This window comes from Chanos chanos, chromosome 2, assembly GCF_902362185.1.
Source record: "Chanos chanos chromosome 2, fChaCha1.1, whole genome shotgun sequence".
Taxonomy (NCBI): Eukaryota; Metazoa; Chordata; class Actinopteri; order Gonorynchiformes; family Chanidae; genus Chanos; species Chanos chanos.
Window position 1 is genome coordinate 2,020,001 of NC_044496.1, and position 22,500 is coordinate 2,042,500.

Genomic DNA, 22,500 nt, shown 5'->3' on the forward strand with positions numbered 1-22,500 from the left:
CTACAGGAAACACCCCCCTCCCCCCCACCCCCCCCCGTCCCTCTGGGGCAGGGCTAATATTTTTAGGTGTTCCTGCTGACAGGGGGCAGGTGTGGTCCGGATCTCTAATGCTGAAGTAATTGTAGATAATGGACTTTAAAAGGCAGCTGCCGATGTGGCTTTAAGGCAGATTTCAGGAGACTTTCCTGCTGGATGAGAAGCTGTGGAAGGTCAGGAACGGGGCGATGAGAGAAGACGGGAAGTGGGTTTAGGCTCTTGCTTGTTTGGCCGTATCAAACCACAGCAGGAATTTGAAGAGTGGGACAGGTCTGGACTGCAGACAGATCTCGGCGTGACAGTCCCGGAGCCCGCACTAAGATTATGCTGAATATCAAGCAGAGGTTTGTCAGTGGCCAGTCTCTCAGCCTGTCTGTGACTCTGACCCTGGCCACAGTGAAGCCAGGGGCGTACTCTCTAACTCCACGCTCTCAGAGAAACCAGAGGAGAGTCTGGTGAGAGTCTCTGGATGCTTGACTCTGTCTGAGTCTAGCTGTCTTCATCTCACAACTTTTACCACAACCTCTAAGAACTGTCCACCCAGCCTACTCCTTACAGGAATACATAAAATGAATACAGAAATATAGAAGTATATATAGGAATACATATGGAAATATAGAAAATCTTTGAAAAGCAACATTCGCGTAATATCATTTTGCTGTCCTCGCTGCTATTGGAGGTGTAATGGACTGACCCCGGCAACGCTGTTCTGTTACTGTTCACAGAGCAACGTGTTCAAATGTAAACTTTACTTAACACTGTGTTAAAACTGAAAAACAAACTGAGAGCGCGCTTTTTCTAACACCTGAAAAACAACAGACTTTTATGATGTGGTGGCGTTACGACCGTTTGCTTTGGAACAGGGACGGAGAAAAGGAGTGTGCTGTTTACTGCGGTTAAAACGGTAAAAAAAAAAGAAAGGCAGGAATCATTAGCGCATTCAGGGTGTTTTCTGTAGAGGAATAATTACTTTCCTGCCACATGCTTCATCTTTTCTTTTCTTTTTTCCTTTTTTCTTTTTTCGAACTGTAGAGCCGTAAGTGTGAGTTGTTTCACACATGCACGGCAAACTGAGTCCGATAGTTCTGACAGCTCCAGTCAAATGAGCAGCATGACAGAGAGATGCAGTGGAGACAGAGAGACGCAGTGGAAAAGAGAGATGCAGTGGAGACAGAGAGACGCAGTGGAAAAGAGAGATGCAGTAGAGACAGAGAGATGCAGTGGAGACAGAGAGATGCAGTGGAGACAGAGAGATGCAGTGGAAAAGAGAGATGCAGTGGAGACAGAGAAGATGCAGTGGAGACAGAGAGATGCAGTGGAGACAGAGAAGATGCAGTGGAGACAGAGATGCAGTGGGAAAGAGAGATGCAGTGGAGACAGAGAGATGCAGTGGAAACAGAGAGATGCAGTGGAGACAGAGAAGATGCAGTGGGAAAGAGAGATGCAGTGGAGACAGAGAGATGCAGTGGAGACAGAGAGATGCAGTGGAGACAGAGAAGATGCAGTGGAGACAGAGAGATGCAGTGGAGACAGAGAGATGCATTGGAGACAGAGAGATGCAGTGGGAAAGAGAGATGCAGTGGAGACAGAGAGATGCAGTGGAGACAGAGAGATGCAGTGGGAAAGAGAGATGCAGTGGAGACAGAGAGATGCAGTGGAGACAGAGAGATGCAGTGGGGATAGTAAGGGGAACCAGGCTGTGAAGGTGGGAGCTGCTCTGAAAACATCCATGGAGGGATCTCTCAGGAGATGAGCTACAGACAGAGAGAGAAATGTGTGGTGTGTGTGTGTGTGTGTGTGTGTGCGCACGTGCGTGTGTGTGGTGTGTGTGTGTGTGCGCGCGCGCGTGTGTGTGTGGTCTGTGTCTGTGTGGTGTGTGTGTGGTGTGTGTGTGTGTCTGTGTGGTGTGTATGTGTGCGCGTGCATGCGTGTGTGTGTGTGTGTATATGTGAGTGAGTGTGTATGTGTGTGTGCGCGCGCGTGTGTGTGTGGTCTGTGTCTGTGTGGTGTGTGTGTGGTGTGTGTGTGTGTCTGTGTGGTGCGTGTGTGTGCGCGCGCATGCGTGTGTGTGTGTGTGTATGTGTGTGTGTGTGTGTGTGCGCGTGCGTCCATACTCTGGAGGTTGTTTGAAACTGCGCGTCGTCATAAAGCCAGTGGAGTGTACCCAGCTCTCCCCGCTCTGCTCTCACGCTTTATGAGGTGTGGAGGTGCCAGCATGCCCGGCTCTGTGCCTGCTTTAATGATACAGTTTAAATGTAAGAGCTGGAGCCCCATCTAACAGCTCCAAGGACTCTCCTCTCCTCTCCTCTCCTCTCCTCTGCCCTCCTCTCCTCTCCTCTCCTATCCTCTCCTCTCCTGCCCTCTCCTCTCCTCTCCCTCCTCTACAGTACACACACACACACATATGAGAGTGCGAGAGTGTGTGTGCATATGTGTGATGACAGCCAGGATGTATGTGTTGATGTGTGTGCCCGTGTGTGTGTGTGTGTGTGTGTGTGTGTGTGTGTGTGCGCATACGTATGTGACGACAGACAGAGTGTGTATATGTGTGTGTGTGTGTGTGCATGTGTGTGCACGAGCGTGTGTGTGCGTGTGAGTGTGTGTGAGAAGGTCTGATTTGATGAGACTGTGAGGTGTTAGTTCTGGTGCTATTTCTGACACCTTGCTGTCATTCCTGCAGTAGCCACTCTGGAAAGACCTGTCCTCCTCTCTCTCTCTCTCTCTCTCTCTCTCTCTGATTTAATAAACAAAGCATTCATAAAGTAAACTGTTGGGCGTGGCAGTGGCAGTTAGGATGGGGCATCAACTGTGTGTGTGAGAGAGAGAGAACGAGAGAGAGAGAGAACGAGAGAGAGAGAGAGAGATATTATATTCTGTTGCCAGGAGATCAGTAAGAAACTCTAGAAGGCTATATTCATCCTGACTCAAACACACACACACACACACACACACACACACACACGCACACTCAACACTCAACACTGTTGCAGGCATACTCTATTTCAGTAACATGAAATCTGTCATATAACGTATCTGTAGACAGTACTGGAGACATATCCATGGACAGTACTGCTGGATATATGTATCCTCACGCGCACTGCTACAAACAGAGAACGTTCAAACAACATTCCCTTTGAACCTCAGAAAAAAACAAACAAACGGTGGTTTCTAGAAGGTTCCGCTGTGAGGTAGCACCTGAGGACAGCAAAGGCAATATCAACAGATGAGCTGAGAAAACACAGCTACAAACACAATGGGTCAGGAAACAGCGCACGGGAGCGAGAGCAAACATTCAAATACAATCTGAAATATTTCTGCTGAGCTCATACTTGCCCCAAATTCATGCTCATGTTTGCCAGCGGTGTTCAAAGCAGGTTCTCCTCAACAGCATTTTCTATTTCCTTTCCAAACACAAGCATTCCATCTAACCGAGGTTTTGGCTGAAGCTCTGTAGTACAGCCTATTAAGTACAGACTTCGTACAGCTGTAGGTCACTGTGATTAATTTCCTCCATCAACAGGACACAAGCCTCCATCAGCATGTCCAAAGGATTCCAGAAACTTCCGCGAGACACTGATCCCCCTTTCAATACACCGTGAGTGTCATGAGTGAGGGAGGGGCATTTGCTTATAGTCTGAGTATCACCCTGTGCTCCCTCTGGCCTTTAATCAGCACGTATACACGGGCAAGGTCACGTCTTGAAGGGGACGTGGTGATAAGACAAGAGGGGTGCAGTTAATCCTTTGGACACCCTGATGGAGGAGTTCGCTCTGTTCATACGTCACGCAGTAAACGCAGCCGCCGCAACCAGCTTTGGCGGAGTGATGACTCATCAATTTAAAACTTTCAAAGTCCCCTCTGAGACTTGTCTGCTCACTCTAATTCTCTCTCTCTCTCTCTCACCCTCTCCCCCACACACGCAAACACATACATACACACTGTTTCATCCAAACATTCAAATGGCAGTGTGTGTGTGTGTGTGTGTGCGTGTGTGTGCACGCGCACGCATGTGTGTGTGTGTGTGTGAAAGAGAGAGAGAGAGAGAGAGAGAACACAAACAGGTCTGTGTATAAAGATTAGCTGAGTGTAGGTGTACATGAGGCCGTGTTGATGAGCTGTTTTGTTTGATGAATCCGTCTGAATTCAGCACAGGATTGTTTTCCTTCTCTCTGTTCCACAAATAAGCCCTGATTGCCTTGATGTCGCTGCTGTTGGCAGGAGTGTGCTGAGAATCGGTATGGATCGGTATCGGAACCACCGGTGCGGTACGGTTGCTTTCCGAACGTCCCCGTTTTGGAGTGGGCGGAGCAGGTGCGGCCGACGGGCGGGGGCTCCGACGTCCGGCGCCGTCTTCTCCTGTCCGTCTCACGGACACCGCAATGTCAACAATGTCATCCTCCCATATACCAGCCCTGTCTCATTACAGGCAGGGAAGCAGATCAGTTAGAGCAGAAAGGCATGCAACAGTGGAGATGGTCTCCACCTGTCAGAAACAAAAGAGAGGATGAGGATGAGGAAGGCTCGACATCGCCACCGCATCGCCTGGTTCTGACAGCAGAGTGGGAGGAGCAGCTGAGACACCCAGACAAACTGTAGCCAGTACATCCACACAAAACCAGAGCCAATCTTCTGGCCACTTCCAACAACAACAACAACAACAACAAAATAAACCCTTTTCAGTGTACTAATACAAGAAGCACCTTTGATTTGTCATCCATTTGGGCACTTAGTCCTCGTGTGGCTCTCATTGCTCTTCCCTCAGGTCTGTGAGCGCTGTGGCCACGCCCCTTCACTGTGCAGCGGCATTAGAGCGGGAAAGCCGTTCACGTTTCCCCGTTCCCCGTGTCTTCGCCGACCGCTTAAGCTCGCACTCGACTGTGAAATCAGCCGGCGGGACGGACGCTCACAGCTGCGGCTGACGGGATTAACATTTGAACCTTCAATGGTGGCAAATCCCGTCAGACGGAACCAAACGTCGTGGTTTTATTTTATTTTTTTTTTTTTTTCGCAAAGCAAGACCCCCCCCCCCCAAAAAAAAGCCATCGCGATGGGAGACAACGCGAAATTCGCCTCTCCGTTAAGATTCCATTCACTCCCTAATCGCGGAGACGGTCCGGAGCGGCAGGCGCGGAGGCGGAGGAGGAGGCGATTTCTCGTCCCAGAGGGACGGGGAAAAAAACTGGTGGGGGCCTCTTTAATTTCTCGTGTGGAGCTGAGAAGTGGGGAGTGGGGTGTAGAACAGAAAATGATAGAGATGTAATTGATGGTCCAGAGCTGAGAGCCCTGTATGAGTTTCCTGAGTCCAGAACCCAGGCCCTCTGTTCTCATAACACACTCGTGGGCACTGGAGTTTGACAAATCTTGCACGGAGGACAAATTGACCAGCTCCAGAACGTAATTTGTCCTTTAAAAGAATGGCCAGGCTCCGCGCAGTTTCAGTAATTAGTTTAAAGCCCAGCGTGGCTCTGGGGAAGTGGACCGTGGAGAAACGCAGGGCTTGGTGTGCCCTCTGCTAAAACGCGGTGACACGGCGCGACGGACTCTCCTGTCCGGAATCTTGATTAAGCCCAACCGCTAAATATACCATTTAACATGTCTTTAGACAGAGATAAAGGAAAATGAAAGAGAGATGAGAGAGAGAGAGAGAGAGAGAGAGAGAGAGAGACAAGTAGAGAGGGAGGGAGAGAGAAAGAGAGAGAGGAGAGAGAGAGAGAGAGAGAGAGAGAGAGAGAAAGACACACAGAGAGAGGAAAAACACCAACAGCTGGTTCCACAGACTTCACTGAAGGTGATTCGGGAACGAGGCACCATGCACATACACAGATCCCAGTCTGACGCTCCAGCTTTTATCACAAAAGGACAAACAACTAAAACAAGACAAAACCATCTGATTTTGTGAGTGAAAAATGTTGTTAGCGAACTGAGGCTGTAAATGAGTGAAACGTGAAATGAGAAGAGGAGCAGCACTGAGATCCACAGTCAGGCAGATTTCTGCTCTATTATCAGCCGCAGACCGACGGCAGCCTGAACAGCTGAGTGGCTGTCATTAGACACACACACACACACACACACACACACAGATCACAGATCTCTGTGCTCAGGAGACAAGACAAGATTAAGGCTGCAGAGGTGGCCCACGAGGGCCCATATCAATCTTCCCTATATAAAGATTATTATATTATATATTTGAGAGATTATTGTAAGCCAAACAGAGGGAAAATTTAAAAAAGAGAGAACAGCAGAAGAGCATACGCGTGGAAGAACTGGACCTACAGGAAGGAGGGAGAAAGACAGTGAGAGAAGGAGAGGAGTATAGAGAAATTCTGCCTTTTTCCGTTTGTTTTTGTTGTTTTTTTTAAGTGAGAGAGTTTAATTGGCTTTCAGGTCTGCGTAGTGCCAATTAACAGGCTCGTTACATCCGTACACGGGAAGTAAACTGGCCTGAGCGCTGGCAACTCTGCCCTGTCTGAAAATGAAAGAGATACATCTATTTAAATATCTCCCTCATCCAACAGCCACAGGACACGCTGCCGACTGGCAAACGGGGAGAACGATTTGGGAACATGCTCAGTTCATCCAACCCGCGGAGAAATGATTCACTGGTTCTGACCCAAATGGTCCGGAGAGCATGTAGCCCCATGCAGCCAAACATCCTGAACACACAGCCAAATACTACAACCTATCAACATATGGGCAGGGGGGGCTTAAGATTACAAGAGTCAATATCAAAGCACTGCATGCTGTTCCTAATATCAAGTCATAAATCTCAGATAACACTATCTGGTCTCCTCTTAGCAACAACGACAAATTTGTTTTTATATTGAATGTTTGGGGGAAAAAACATTTTCATTTGTAAATAATATCACTGACCACAGGTGAAAATGAAAGGGAGAAGATGCAAAGCAAATCTCCAGGCTACAGACAACGAGAGAGGCTTCTTCTCTTAAGCACTGAAGCTGACTGAAGCCCTGATATTTCACATCCAACTCTTCTTCCATTGGCTCCACTATTCCTCACGCCGGCACAGTAAAGAGAGAGAGAGAGAGAGAGAGAGACAGTGCGCTCTGAAAAATGGCACACAGTTTAAAAGCTCTTACAGGTCGCCTTTTTCTCGCCCTGAGAAGGCGATTCTCTCCTCTATAGCGGCCAAGAGACGCGGAGAGTCAGTCCCGCTGCTGAGCCCACACCAGAATGCCTCTGTAAAACCCAAGCTCGGGTCAGCATCGCCCCTTCTGTTCTCCAGGCAGCCCTTGCCCGGACCTGCGATCCGTTTTAATGCCCCTCAGACAGGCCGCGGCGAACGCCAAGTCTCCGTGACGTCGGAGACGACAGCTGGAGGCGAAAGGAATGCGACATTGACACAAGGCTTTCTCTGACATCACGGCCACACCCCTTTGTGCGCGTGTGTGTGAGATAGCATCAGTACAGATACAGAATGATTCCTTTGCTGCTGTGTGTTTTCATCAAACTAACACTCCCTAACACTAGTCTGTCACAAATAAACACAGCACAGCGTTCAACAACAGCCTGTACAGACGCCTGTAATTTACCCTGTCTCAAATCTGTCTGTGTTGGTGCAGAATAGAAAGGTGAAAAGATATAGGTACACTTGACTACAGTCCAACATAAGGTAAATTACCCTTGAGATGCCCAGCACTGCAAACAGACTATTAACCCTCCACAGAGAGACTTACAACATCACACACCTCACGTCTCATACAGAGACTTACAGCACCACACACCTCACGTCTCATACAGAGACTTACAGCACCACACACCTCACATCTCACACAGAGACTTACAACACCACACACCTCATATCTCACACAGAGACTTACAACACCACACACCTCATATCTCACACAGAGACTTACAACACCACACACTTCACGTCTCATACAGAGACTTACAACACCACACACCTCACATCTCATACAGAGACTTACAACACCACACACCTCACATCTCACACAGAGACTTACAACACCACACACCTCACATCTCACACAGAGACTTACAACACCACACACCTCATATCTCACACAGAGACTTACAACACCACACACCTCATATCTCACACAGAGACTTACAACACCACACACCTCATATCTCACACAGAGACTTACAACACCACACACCTCACATCTCACACAGAGACTTACAACACCACACACCTCATATCTCACACAGAGACTTACAACACCACACACCTCACATCTCACACAGAGACTTACAACACCACACAACTCACATCTTATTTCCTCTGAATGATCACACATACCCACAGGACACAGCAAAATGGTGTGAGTGTGTGAGTGTATGTGTGTAATTATCTATGTGCATGTGAGTTTGTGTGTGTGTGTGCATGTGTGCGCATGGCGGGAGCCCTCCGCGGGCTATTACAATAGGTTTAATCAGTATATCACCCATCACCATAGAGAGTAGAAACATACATTCATTTCACCATTAATGAGCCTGTAGCTCCTGCTGATTTACAAAACAAAAAAAAAAACAACAAGGACAACGGCAGTAAAACAGACCCGCTGCGGAGCCGAACACAGAAACAAGCCAAACTGACAACGAATCACCCAGACGAAAACCACTGTTTTGACGAGTACTGCCTATTACTAACCATTTAGAGCAGTGTTAATTCTGCCTGGTTATGTAAACAGTGTTAACTCTGCCGGGTTATGTAAAAGCTAAGACGAAGATTTGACAGCGCGTAGATTTCCCATTCGCGGGCTCGTGCGCGTAGCTGTGCTTATCATAATCAGGGCTCGTCTGCCTGACGAGTTTGTCCTGGATCCCAGTCTAGCCCACGCCCAGTCATCTCCAGCATGCAGTGACTTCACTGATGTGTTTTTGTTTATTACATTAGGAGTTCGTTTAAGGCACAGAGCCCAAAAGGCGGGGAAAAACGAGGCCACTTACCCCTGGCAGAGTTTTCTGTTCGTGGAGGGCGCTCTGAGCCTTCAGTGCTGACTCTCTGGCACAGTATGTTAAAAAGGCACATCCTGCAGACAGACAGACAAATACACGCACGCACACACACACACACACACACATACACACAGAGAGAGAGAGAGAGCGAGGGAGAGAGAGAGAGAGAAACATGCAGTTAAGTCAGAGCACGCATAGATCTGAACTCAAAAACTGAATCTGCCTGTGTTTTCATTCTTAATCGACTGTGTTTGTGTGTGTGTGTGTGTGTGTGTGTGTGTGTGTGTGTGTGCGTGTGTGTGTAAGGTCGGGTATCATTTGTTTTTGTTTTTTTTCGATACCAGTGCTAAAACGATACTTTTAAAACGGTGCTGGTGCCTAAATGCTGCCTGATCTGATACTTAAAAAAAAACCCCACAAAATGAACATCGACGACATTAAAGAACGGCTGACATTAAGGACGGCTTTTTTAAATTTTAAAGGCAAATTTGAACTTCAAATTGAACAGTATATTAAATTAACACCTTAAATATATAAATATAAATAAATGCAAATCATTTAACAAATTTACAGAACAAATTCGCATAACAAATACAACCTAACTCAACCACAATAATTTAACACTAAATAACAGTTAAAGTAACAACAACAGCAAAATAAATTTTGTATTGGAATTCTTTGTATTCTACAAACTTCAGAAATTCTTTTGCAGACACATTATCATATTTGCTTTTTCCAGCCTGTTGCATCATCTGACCGACGCACTGCGTGCTGATTTGCTGAACAAATTTATCGGGTTGTGTTCAGGAACAGGACTGGCATGTGATGTTTTCAGCTGTAAAAATGTGAACTTGCAATGCCATGACAATGGACAATAATGGCTTTTCTGACAAAATGTATTTAGGGTTCAGTATGTGCCCTGTGTTAAGAATAACTTAGTCAGTTTGTTTTTGGCAAATGAACTCTTCAAATGTCAAATTTGACAGCTTAGCCATTTAAGTAGCACTGAAATAAGGCACCGAAATCTGCATTGCGACTTGGTCCAGTAGATACCGATTGTATAGGAACCGGTGCCATATTGGCACCGGGTTTCAGTACCCGACCCTATATGTGTGTGTGTGTGTGAGTGTGTGTGAGTGTGTGTGTGAGTGTGTGTGAGTGTGATTGGGGGTGTGTGAGAAAATAAGAGGCACTGATTTATCATCCTTTTGTCATCATTTTGCAGAACAGAACAACTGTAAAGAGTAATGCAATAATGCAAAATATTGCCCATCACAAAAAAAGGCAACAACAACAACAACAATAATAATAATATAATTATAATAATAATAATAATAGTAATAATATAATTATAATTATTATAATAATAATAACAGCAATATAATAATAATAATAATAATAATAATAATAATAATAATAATAATAATATAATAATGATAATGATGATAATAAAAATAATAATAAACAAAGCCATAGTGTTCAGGCCCAACAGATGAGCCATCCTCTCCAGCGCCAACAACAGGCAGAGAGTCACAGAAATAATCCATATGAGTACATAAGACAGAACAGGGCCCTGGCACAAACCGTGACAGCTTTCATTAAAAACGAACATTGGTTGGTCTTATCCAAACCTGCCCAGGCTGACTGTGGGTGACCCCTTTCGGAAGACTTTTTTTTTGCAGCGGACAGCATAATTTCCCATTACTGCATGTCACACCTGCTGCCACGCTGTCCCATGGGTACACAGGCACAAACACAGCACCCATCAGCCCAGAAACAGAGCACTGTTCCCGGGCACCGTGCCAGGAGAGCTCCCTCTCACCACAACCTTCCAGCCACCTACACGCCCACACTGAGGAAGAAACTCCTGCACTGGATCAGGAGCGATAAGACAGCGAGAGAAAGCTTCCTCACCCTGTGAGGATTCAACGACAGGGAGAGAAAGTGTGTTGGTGACGTGGGTTGTTTGCTTCAGGGCTTGGACGTTTCTTTTGGAGGGTTTTTTTTGCAAGGAAACCTGTGCGTTCTTATTTATTTTCTATAATAATCCAGGTTATGATGACAATTTCAGACAAAATAAGACCCTTATGAGAGGGTTATGAGACTACTTCTTTTTAAAGAACAGATGGGTCCCTACTGATGAAGTAAAAAAGACATTTACTTACCATAACTTTCTATCAACCTTCAGCCAAATTTCCATAAGAGACTTCAAATTTTAACTTGATTTAAACAGCAATGTACATTGATTTGCAAAAAAAAAAAAAAAATTCTCATTTTTCTTTCCATCTACACTTAATTTGCATCGCTTTTCACCGTAATTGTCAAAATGACAAACACTCCCCTACAGGTTTAAATTAATTCACATTCAAATTATGAGTAATTGAACCGGTTTGATTTTGTTTGTTTGTTTGTAAAAAAAAAATGTGTCTGTTTAAAACAAATGTATCTTCATATGGCTCCAACAGGGAGACAAAGATAAATGTTCAGACTACTGCACAGATGCACAACACAATACCAAACCAGCGAAACCGAGCTGTTGTCAGGGTCACGCCTGCATGTCTCACTGAGAATTTCACAGAATGAAATGGCTGATCTGAGTTTTCCTGCCTCGGTACAGCTCTCTAAGGGCAGTGTAACTCTGTGAAGGAGACTGCAGTAGACAGAGAATGAGGGGATAGTGTTCCACACATACAAACCTAAAAGCTCCAGATAAGAGAGGTCATCTAAAAACTGACCCTCACCTGTCAGTTAACCCAGCACGTGCGTCAGTCACCGACACCGAGTCCTGATTCACAGCCCCTGACTCCCGCAGCACTAACACCTGATTCAGTTCCACTGATTCAACCCTACTGACTCAGCCCCCCAAGAGAAGAGGATTCAGGAAGATGTCATCCTTTGTCACTTTTACCACAATGAGCTTATGGCCTTTTTCAGCTTTCTTCAATAAAAGATATGGAGAGTATTTCAGAGGGTTCGATGATTGCGTAGATGCCCAGATAACAGGATTACAGCTGATGTCAGGATATTAATCTAATGGATTACTGAGCAGACAATCAAACTGTATAGTCACAGGGGCAAGACACATCACTGCTTAATTTCCTCCATATGTTGAACCACTGGAGTGAAGCATGACTTTTCACAGTGACTGAGGACATGTCAGAACAAAAACATTCACTGTCCACTTTAACAAGACTCCCAGGTCAAGTCTTCAAATCGCCACATTTAAGTGAGTAAGATTTTATCAGAGTTATGGTCCTTCCTTTTTTTTCTGTCATTTTAATACTTTGGGGGGGTTACAGAGTCAATTTGTTTGGCTATTTATAACCAATTATATGAGACTACTGGAGTGAAGAAAATGAATGATAAAATTATATATCTCCTAGCATCACGTCCTCCACACACATAGTAGGAGTCCATTCGGCTTTTGCAGCTACAGCAACAGCTAAAACATGATAGATAACTCCACTCAAGCAAAAGATTTGCCCCCCACCAACATCCAGCGTATCTGCATAACATATCCATTTCCAAACTGTCAGACAGGATTAAGTTGATGCTCTACACATAGAAATGATTGATGCTTTGGCCAGTCAGCTAACCGACTTTTCGGCCTACGCCAACTGGTCGTTCGTTACGGCTTTTATCAAAACATATGACGCAGTACTGCGCTCAATCTGTTATCTCATAGATCCGTAACTATTTAACATTAATTGAATATTTATTAGATTCGCTCGAGAGTGTAAGACTACAGCCTACAATATCAAAAACAAATACATTAACTGCAAAATTATATCTGCAACAAGTGCTCTGCTAAAGATGAAAAAAAAAGCCTACGTTAAAATATTTTTAGCATCGTCTTTAATGACAAGTTCATTTTAAAATGAACTGATACTAACTTCCACATACATCTGCAACGACTAACATTTGAGAGGCAAAAACCCAACGAAAATTTCAGTTCCTAACCATTTGCTTAAACCACATGGCGCGAGGTACGTAATCATATTTCTTTAACCAGCCCTTACATGATCATCGTTTCACACCAGGAACCCTCCCCCCCCTCCTTTTAGCCAAACTTCTGTCGCTGTCTCTAACTGGAATTCTCGGCATTCACACGATCAGACGAGACTAGGTTACTTCAGGCTTTTGAAGCGTGAAAGGGCTCGACGGTTACGTCATATTCGTCACGTGTGCATTTACCTCATGTTTTCTTAGATACGTGAACATATGGAACATTATATGTATTGATACATGTAGCGTTTCTCATCGATTTCCCATTTGTCTCTACACTTTTCCCCTTCTTTGTTTTTTTTCCCCCTGATAATAATTCATGCTGTGACAAGTGACCTACCGCATTTATTTCCAAGTGGACGATGGAAGCTAGTGTTAAGCGTGCTCTCAACTCTTCTCCAGATTTTTGAGTGTATATAGCCTTTTAAAGCGTGCACGCTACATGCTTGTAGGCAGACAGTTTGGCTTTGGGAGGATTATTTACCTCCTTGAACAAAGCGCTCCATGGTGTTGACATTCAGGGCCTGTCGAGGACAGGCGTAAACAACAAACCCATTCGAAGTATTATTTTAATCGATTACCCTGTTGCAGAGAGGCGAGCAAGTATGGATTCAGAAGTGACTAATAGCTCCAAGAACAGGTGGCGCGCGCAGACCCGAGGGTACAGGCGATCTGAAGAGATGCAAACAGGACACTGCTGGTCTGCCGCTCATATTTGTGTCACCAAAGCTTTTGTCTCGCGCAGCAAAAGGGCTCTTTTGGCGGCAGGGTCTCTTAATGTAAACCACGAGCTTTAATTGTACACTGCATGACCGCTAAAACTGCACAACAGGGCCGATGTCTTGTTATGTCACATTTTGCCTCCCTATCTGATTTATTTGTTCCATACCACTGAATTTTAAATTACTCTAACCCCACCCCAAAACAACCTAAATCTATGCCACACACGCACGGGTCCGTATGGGCACAAACCGTTTTGTCGAATTTTCTGATGGATCAATGGTCAGTGGTCAGACCACGGTCAGCTGAATACGGGTGTCAGGCCATAGGGTTATTATAAACCTTTTGTGTGCGTATGAAACATCCGCACGTACAAACACACTACCCTCTAATGTACAAAATACTGCATCACCCAGGCCATATGCTTTTAGTACATTTAAAACTAAAAACAACACTGAAAATTGGCATACATATATCCATATGAAATCCCATGGTCACATGAGAGTAAAAAGTCTCTCGCTGTTTTAGAAGTGCTGATGTGAGTTTGCAGTACTATAAATGTATGCTTCAGGGTATATACGTAAGCATTCCGTATGAGTGTGTAAGACTGATCAATTCTGTGTACGTAGGCTACATGCGATTTTATCGCATGCGCGAGAGTTTTCGTATTTATGCGCGTGAGAATTGAACATGCGTATGTGCGAGTGTTTTTCACATGCAATTGCTCGAGGAACGTGAAGGAAACCCGCGTGCCCATGCTGGAACCACTGGTTGCGCTTTTGTAACAGTGAAAATATGCAGAGTTAACGTGTGGTACAGAGACGGAGATGTGACTCAAGCTCCGTAACCTCCTCGTGCGAGGTTATGCATGTGTCAGTACACTAGTGATGGAGAGCTAAACCCATTTAGGGGCTAATGTTATAAAAACGCTTCTGACGTGCACGTTTAACCTCCTAATCACCATATTAAGTTTCCACGTTCACTATTAAGATTCAGTTATTATGTAACACGAAACGTGTAATGTCAGTTTTTACTGATATCTTACATGTAATTCTTTTAATTAGACAAGATTATTATTATTATTATTATTATTATTTCTTGTGGTGTCAATTGTTATATTGTTGCTGCAATATTTTCTATACGTTTGTAACGCAAGCTCGCCTCTGTTCAGCTGATGATTCTCATCCGTTTGCATTCCTCGTTCTTACACACTGTAATGTGTAATTTAGTGGACCTTATTTCACGTAAACGTTCCCTAACTAATGGAGCGTGCAGAGGAAGTTAGCCCTGGCCCCAAAGATGTGGACGTTTACCTAAACTGTGATCGGTATTCGAGAGTTCACCAAGTGTCTTCTGAAGGCGCAGCTCTTGAAAGCGCTGTGATATATCGATGATGTTTTGTACTAGAAATGGTAATGATCAGTTTACATGCTCTAAGCAAGGCAGAGGGGCAGTGGAGAAAATGTGAATTAAGATGCGCGGGTCTTGGCCTGAAAGTTGCAGGCTGTGTTGGAAACGCCTTGTCCATTTATTTTTCAAATGCTTGCGCTCCTTGATCATCGAGTGATTTTCGCCTATTAAATCCCCATTTTAAAAATGGATTATTGCGTGCAGCACAGTATTACGATATGTCTTTTCAGTTTGAAGAAACCTGAATCCTTGCTTGGGTATTGGAACACTTGTGGTTCAGAGCGAACAAACAACTATTCACTGGCTTTTCTCTAAGGAGCACTGATTCAAAGTCAAATTCAAACTTGTTCTGACTGTTCCAAATCTTCGCGCATTCAGAGACATTATAATATATGTATGTGAAACTGCTAACAGACAAGATAAAAATAAAATACAAAAAAAGAAGAAAAGAAAAACAAATATTATAATCTTTGCCTGTCCCTGCAAAAATACTGTTTACCTGCAAAACTCGGGCCGCCTACAAAACAATATACAACAGACTATGAAACATAACGAGTGATTTCCGCTTCTATCCGCTGTTGTAACACATCATTTTTGGCCCCCTTCATGCTTAGTGATGAATAGCCCCCAAACCTCTATCAAACTATGATAAATCGACAAAAAAGAACTACAGTCGTAAACAAAAGAGATGTTTGAAGGTCTCACATCGTCGTACGGACCTTGACATACTTTTTATAGCATCGACCGATCAACTTCTTACCACGTAACGGTGTGAATTCACAATGGTCCAGAAGACCATTCGGCCAGGAGTATTCACGTGAATGTTGGATAGAGGGCGGATAGCAAACATGCACATGTACTCAAGCAGACACACAAACACACACACACACACACACACGCACAAACACGCGCGCGCACACACACACATACACACACGCACACACACACAGAGTAAATCACGTTCAAATCACTTTTGCAAGAGCATTTAATCGGTGTGGAAAGAAGCAAAGGCAATGAAATCACACAAACACCGACCTTTATGCATTCCTGTAAACCTGTCTTTCAGCACGGTGAGTTCGTATATCTTTCCGAATTCCTCAAACAGGGGTTTCAGATCTTTCTCCTCAAGGTTTCTGGGTATCTGCCCGATAAACAGCTTGATGGCGTCGTGGTCCTTCATTGGAATTGTGTTCTGTCCAATTGTGAGCCCGTTCATCCTGCCGCCGCTGTTCGTGGTGCTGAATCCATTCTCTTGCTGCACTCCGTTTGCGGTGACTGTAGCCATCTTTCTTCAATGGGCCAGCGGCTGCTAGCTTGCTCTCCCTCCCTCTCTCTCTCTCTCTCTCTCTCTCTCTCTCTTTCTTTCTCTCTCGCTCACGCTCTCTCTCACACTCACTCTCCCTCCCTCCCTCCCTCCCTCCCCTCTCTCTGTGCCCCCCTCTCTCTTTCACACACACATACACACACACACTCTCTCTCTCTCCCTATTTCCCCCGTTCTCACTCTCTCTTCCGTTTACCCTCTCCTCTGTCTCAAGCACACTGCACACTCCCTTCTTTCTTTCTTTCTTTCTTTCTCTCTCTCTTTCCCCTTTGTGACTCTGCTGCTTTTTGTCCCCACTCCCTCCCTTTTCTCTCTTTTCTGTTGATTCGATTTTGCTGGGGTTTTTTTTATGTTTTATATTTTATTATTTTCTCTTTTATTTCGTTCTCAATCTCTTTCTCTCTCCCTGTGTCAGCTGCCACTCTACCATGTGACGTCAGCCCATAGACTCCTCACTAGACCCCCAACAATTTGCATAATAAGCTCAGTTTAGCCAATCAGATGGAGGAGCAACCGTAGGCCCGTAGGGTGGAGTGAGAATCCAAACATTTGCGTAAAAGGAAAGCTTGGGGAGAAAAGACAAAAAACTGTGCGCGAGCTTGTGGAGACCCAAAATTATAACAAGAGAATCGTGTCAAATGTCTTTTTGTTATATGTGTATATTTAACCAGAAAAGCGTATTAAGCGGAAGTGTGTCCCACAGACAGCAAAATCTTTCACACAAAAGCTAATTCTGCTGCTTGCAAATAATAATTTAATTAAAATTTGGGAGTATGAATACATGGCATAGACTAACATTAACTGTCAATATTTAATAGCATTCTAACTGCTGAAACGAGAATATAAACCGCGCAAAGGAACCGAGCTACTTGTTGCTGACCATGGTGCTGAATTCCCACAGACGTGGCCTTTCCTGGCAATTGCGCTCCTTCCGTGAAAGTATTAATGTAAGCCTTTAGGACCACTTCAGAATTGAATTTGTTTTTGCAGAATACCTTACCGCCCAGATGTAAACTGGATTACATCTGTACCTGTGCAACACGAGCCAATTTTCCTGCATATTTAATTGTGTGGACAGCAATGAAATCCAAACTAATTTTTCACCTGCTTGCATTCCTCCGCTTCGCGTCGGGGTCCTGCATCACCCTGTCGGGGTTTATTTCGCAATAATGACCGGCTCGCTGTAGCCAACATTATTGCGCTTATTACACGGCTACTTGCTGAAGAAATCAATAATTTGACAATAATTAACTATTGATCTAAAATGATTTTATTGATTTAAAAATGATTTTATTGCTTCCGCAAAAAAAAAAAAAAAAAATAGTTCCATAGCAACGGTCTGTTATGCATAGCAGCGGTCTGCTATACAGAAATAACAGACCATAGAACGCCGTAATTGACCAATAAGAATCGAGTATTCAACAAAACCGTGTAATAAAGTTTAGAGAACATTATAGATCCAAGACGAAACTGACAGATGGGCGGGACTGAGAGAAAAAAAGGCGCTATTACAAATCCGTCTGCTACTTCAGCACCACGGACTACTAGGGGATGAAGAAGTGGGGTGGCAGGTTAAGAAGGGGGGTGCATTTTGGTCATTTTTCTAACAAGGGGAATGGCGTCCCCCCTCTTCCCCCTACAAATCGCCTACTGAACATACCTAGACACTGGAGTTAATACTTCACTTGAGGACAACATAGCAACGCACGGAAAAACAATATGTGTATATAGTCTCACAATGATTATTGACTGTTTAAACAATCAGTAATCACAGTGAACATAAATTTCGAAGTGAACATAAAATTTACTGAATAAATGTGTGCGTGCATATAATTACTTCCAACTTCTACCCAGGGACCTCAATTCTACTGATTTTCTATACTTGTCTTTTTTAACATCTGATGGAAATATATGAAATATAAATGTAAAAAGATTAAAAACTTTGACATCAGTTGATTATGACTGATTATTTTCCATTCCACGAGTCTACCAAGTACATGCATTAACAATCTATCAGCTTCAACACCCAACAGCACTTGACCAAAATCACTAAGTCAGACTTATCAAGTGGCCACTGACCAAGCTGTAGCTTTGCCCCAGTAAAACTAACATTAACATCCCAGTTTGGATTCAACCTCGGTGTTGGTGTAATGTGTTCTGGACTGTATACTGGGCCAGTAGACAATAACTGGAAGTCTGAGCTCTTAGATCCAGTATCATCTCTGCGTTTCAATACTAACACACACAGTACAGCAAAGATGAGACACTGCAGGAAACCAATGCATGGTCAACGGTTATGTCTCAGGCTTAAGTGCTACTTGATTTAGGTTCTTGAAAACATAGAGATGAACAAAAATTTGTCATTGATGGACATTATTTGGTTTAACTGGCGGACCGGAACGAACCCAGGAAAACCATCAGACATTTATTGTCATATGTTGATTGTCTACTCGATAGTTTGTAACTGACTTCAAATGCAAAAATGATGTTTGCTGACAGACCTTGAAAACGACAAAAAAAATTTAACTGAGGAAGTCTCTCCTCCTCCTCCTCCATCTATGCTGTAATGTCAATCCTCTTTAGGGATCAGACATTAAGGGGGAAAAAAAAGACACTAACAGCATCTGGCATTTCCATCTCTGCTGTTCTCTTTATTTATGTATCTTTCATATCAGCACGTCTTTGTACAATCAATTTGAAAAAAGATCCTGCTGAGTGTATGTGCTGAATGGGGCATAACCCTCCCCCCACCCCCTGTCAGTCCCATCACACTCATTCATTTCCATAAAGGCATAGCTAATTTAGCTTCACTGCTGCTTATCGAGTTTGTGATTTTGTTTCTCTCTCTTTGTCATTTCACAGTGGGGGAGCCTGCCTGTGCAGCTGTGAAGACTTCAGAAAAGAAAAGAAAAGAAAAGAGAAGAGAAGAGAAGAGAAGAGATGAGAAGAAAAGGAAAGAAGCGCACTGGCTGGTGAAGGCAAATACAGGTACCACATGCTAACCCTCACTCTGCCATCGTGGTCGTCGTCTATAGGTTCTCTTGTTCGTGTATGAAGGGAAGAGACTTGAGAGGAGCTGATGGGGTTCTCAGACAAGGCCACACCTGTACGGCTGTAAGGGACGTTGAAGGGAATGCCTCTCGTACAAACACAAAGAGGAGACAGCTGGAGCCAAGCCCTCCACAAACCAAACACGCATGAGATTCATGTCAGGCTCCAAAAAAAAAAAAAGAACGAAAGAAAGAAAGAAAGAAAGAAAGAAAGAAAGAAAGAAAGAAAGAAAGAAAGAGGAAGAAAAAAAAGAAAAACTGCAGTTCTAAAAAGAGAGTCTACTGAATACTCAATCTGCCCCCAAACAAAGAGGAGAAAATACTGCATGAAACAACAGAGAGGTTTTCGACGGCGTTTGAATCAGAGATACCGCAGCGCTGAATCATTTAGATTTAATCCCAGGTGTTGCTATCAAAAGGGATTTTTTTTTTTTGGTTTCTTTAACTGGAGTCATTTTGTGTAGATGAGTAAGAGAGGAGGGGTGGCCAAAAGCATAGACACATTCATATTCATGTCACACTTTCCACAAGGTGTGGCAGGCATTTCAGTCTATTTCAGAGTGTATGCTAATCTGAGTGCTTTTTCTTTTTTCACTCTCAACCACACACACATTCTCTCTCTCTCTCTCTCTCTTTCTTCTTTCTCTCTCTCTCTCTCTCACACACACACACACACACACACACATAGTCTCCACCTTTGGGAGAGGCCACTGTTTTCCACCACCCCCCCCCCCCACCCCCCCCCCCCCCCCCCCCCACCCCCCCCCCCCCCCCCCACCTGCCAGGAGAGAGCAACATACTCTCAGAAGCAATCATTTGCTTTCACAACTTGCCTCTCACAAAAAAAAAAAAAAAAAAAGAGTGTTGTCGCTCTACAATGAAAGGAGCAGGAGGGACTATTTGTCCCAGTCTTGGTAAAGTTGCTTCATTTTCAGTTTGTTCATTTTAAAGTAAAAAGAAAAAAGGCTGGATTATCCACCTCATCAACGGAGGAGGTTTATCTTTCATTACAGGCATCCTGTCTGTTTAGGTCTTTCCAGTGCCAGTGAATGACAAACAGGCATCTCACAGGACGCTGCTGCGTGCATCAAACTCTGAGCGAAAAGCACGGAATGAACAGATGAAAGTCAAACAGACCAGAGGTCACATAGACTGCCGTGAGTCATCTGCTTCCTGGCAGCTAATGAATCCCCAAATTCTGTGTGGTTGCATCTCCATGGATCCTCTGTGCAGATCAGCCTTCTTTCTTTCTTTCTTTCTTTCTTTCTTTCTTTCTTTCTTTCTTTCTTTCTTTCTTTCTTTCTTTCCTTCTTTTTTTTAATGGAATAATTTACAGCTTCAAATACATTTGCACCATTTAAGTGTACAGTAAAAGCAATAACCAAACTGTTAATCTTTTCACTTAATTTTGGTGTAAAATTACGGCGTGGAAAATCATAAAATGATGGCATTTGATACTTTTTTTACCTTGTGCCTTTACAGCACTGAGTATGACACAATGGTAGATGTTTTTGCTGATGAAGGCAGTGGTGTCCTCTCAGAGTCAAATAATTAAAAATGAATTATACAAATGAAATGGCAGGTGAACCTGGGAATAAATGACACACAGCTCCAAGTCATTAGTCAGTGAAATGTGAAATGAAAGAACTAAGGCAGCTCCTAATTAGCGCAGCGTTGAGAGCTTCTTGGCCAAGCCTGAGTCTTCGCATGCGATATGTTTGTCTTTGGTAATCATTATGACTGACGTCCGTTTTGTTGACAACCTTAAGGGATTTGTCCGCCAGACAATTAATGAATCAATTATGATTTGACAACAACAATTCTTCATATTTATTTTTCACAGACTCTGCTTTCACACAGAGAGACTCATTGCATGACGAAGAGAACTGTTCTGGAACGAATCTGATCGGAAAACTCGTGTTTCTGACCTGTAACTGAGTTGAAGGACGTACGTGTTCTGTTTTGACTTGCAAGACAGTGCACATCCATGACCTGCACAAGCACACAAAGAGAAACACACAAAAACACAGTCAAATAAACACAGAGAAGATTAACCAAATCAGAGGAGGATGGGCTCACCCCTCTGAATCTCAGGTCATTTTAGGTCATTTCATTTTTCCCTTTTTAAACAAGAGGGATTTTTTTTTTCTTCCTGACGTTGCACTAGACTGACTCATTGGGAATCTCTGGCCACGAAGCTGCTTTGAGACAAAGCCTGCTGTACGAACACTACACAAATAAAAAAAGTGAAGCTGAAATAAATATTAAGATAAAAAATTGAATTGATTCACACACAATCAAATGGAGATTATTCACATGAATGACTTGCAGGCACCCACCACTCTGCAGCCCATCAGAACAGACATACATCGAAACATCATTTAAAAAAACAAAAACAAAAAAAAACTGGAAAAACACAAAAGTGGAGTATTTCTGGAGTTCATCACGCTTTGCTGAGAGGTAAAACAAGCAGGAGCAGTGTCTCCTGATGGTAATGGGGTTATTTGTGATGGCGCTTTGCTCGGCTGTCACAGAGATGTGTGTTGGCTTTGTGGAGGGGCCAGAGCGTTGTGAAGACACTGCTGATGAGTCACTGACGGGCTCCAGCCTAAACATCCAGCTCACAGCCTGTTCACTGCACATGCTCAGTTCCACCTCCCTGCTGGAAAATGGCATCGCCCATCCATTCCACTGACATTTTTACTCCCGTTTTTACTGTCTCTCCACCATGGGAAAGGACTTTCCCACACAGCACATCTAAAGACTGGTTAAATGATTTGCCTGGGTTCTTTGCTTCGTTTGCTGGGGGCTTGGGTAGTTTGCCGTTTGATTGGTTTGTTGGTTGACCGGTTAGTCTACGGTTGGTTGGTTGGGTCCTAAGTGGGTTGGTTGACTGGACAGTTGGTTGGTTGTGTAGCTGATTGGTCGGTTGGTTGGTTGGTTGGAGGTTAGGGTGGTTTGCTGTTTGATTGGTTAGGTGGTTGGTTGGGTGGTAAGTGGGTTGATTTGTCAGACA

The 22,500-nt window shown here is 44.0% G+C and overlaps 1 protein-coding gene across 5 annotated transcripts in view; it reads right to left on the reverse strand.

The window, feature by feature from the left end:
- The window catches only part of celf6 (CUGBP Elav-like family member 6), a 116,697-nt gene extending 100,346 nt beyond the window's left edge, over window positions 1–16,351 (reverse strand). For 2 of the 5 annotated variants that reach the window (XM_030766774.1, XM_030766773.1), the window contains exons 1-2: window positions 16,147–16,297; window positions 8,968–9,050 (exon numbers count right to left, since the gene is read on the reverse strand). In XM_030766774.1, the coding sequence (XP_030622634.1) occupies window positions 8,968–9,050; window positions 16,147–16,291 (228 nt within the window). In that variant the 5' untranslated portion in view covers window positions 16,292–16,297. Of the gene's footprint in view, window positions 1–8,967; window positions 9,051–16,146 lie in introns of all 5 variants that reach the window. The other 3 variants (XM_030766769.1, XM_030766770.1, XM_030766772.1) reach the window with 2 other exon arrangements.
- Window positions 16,352–22,500: the final 6,149 nt, after the last annotated feature.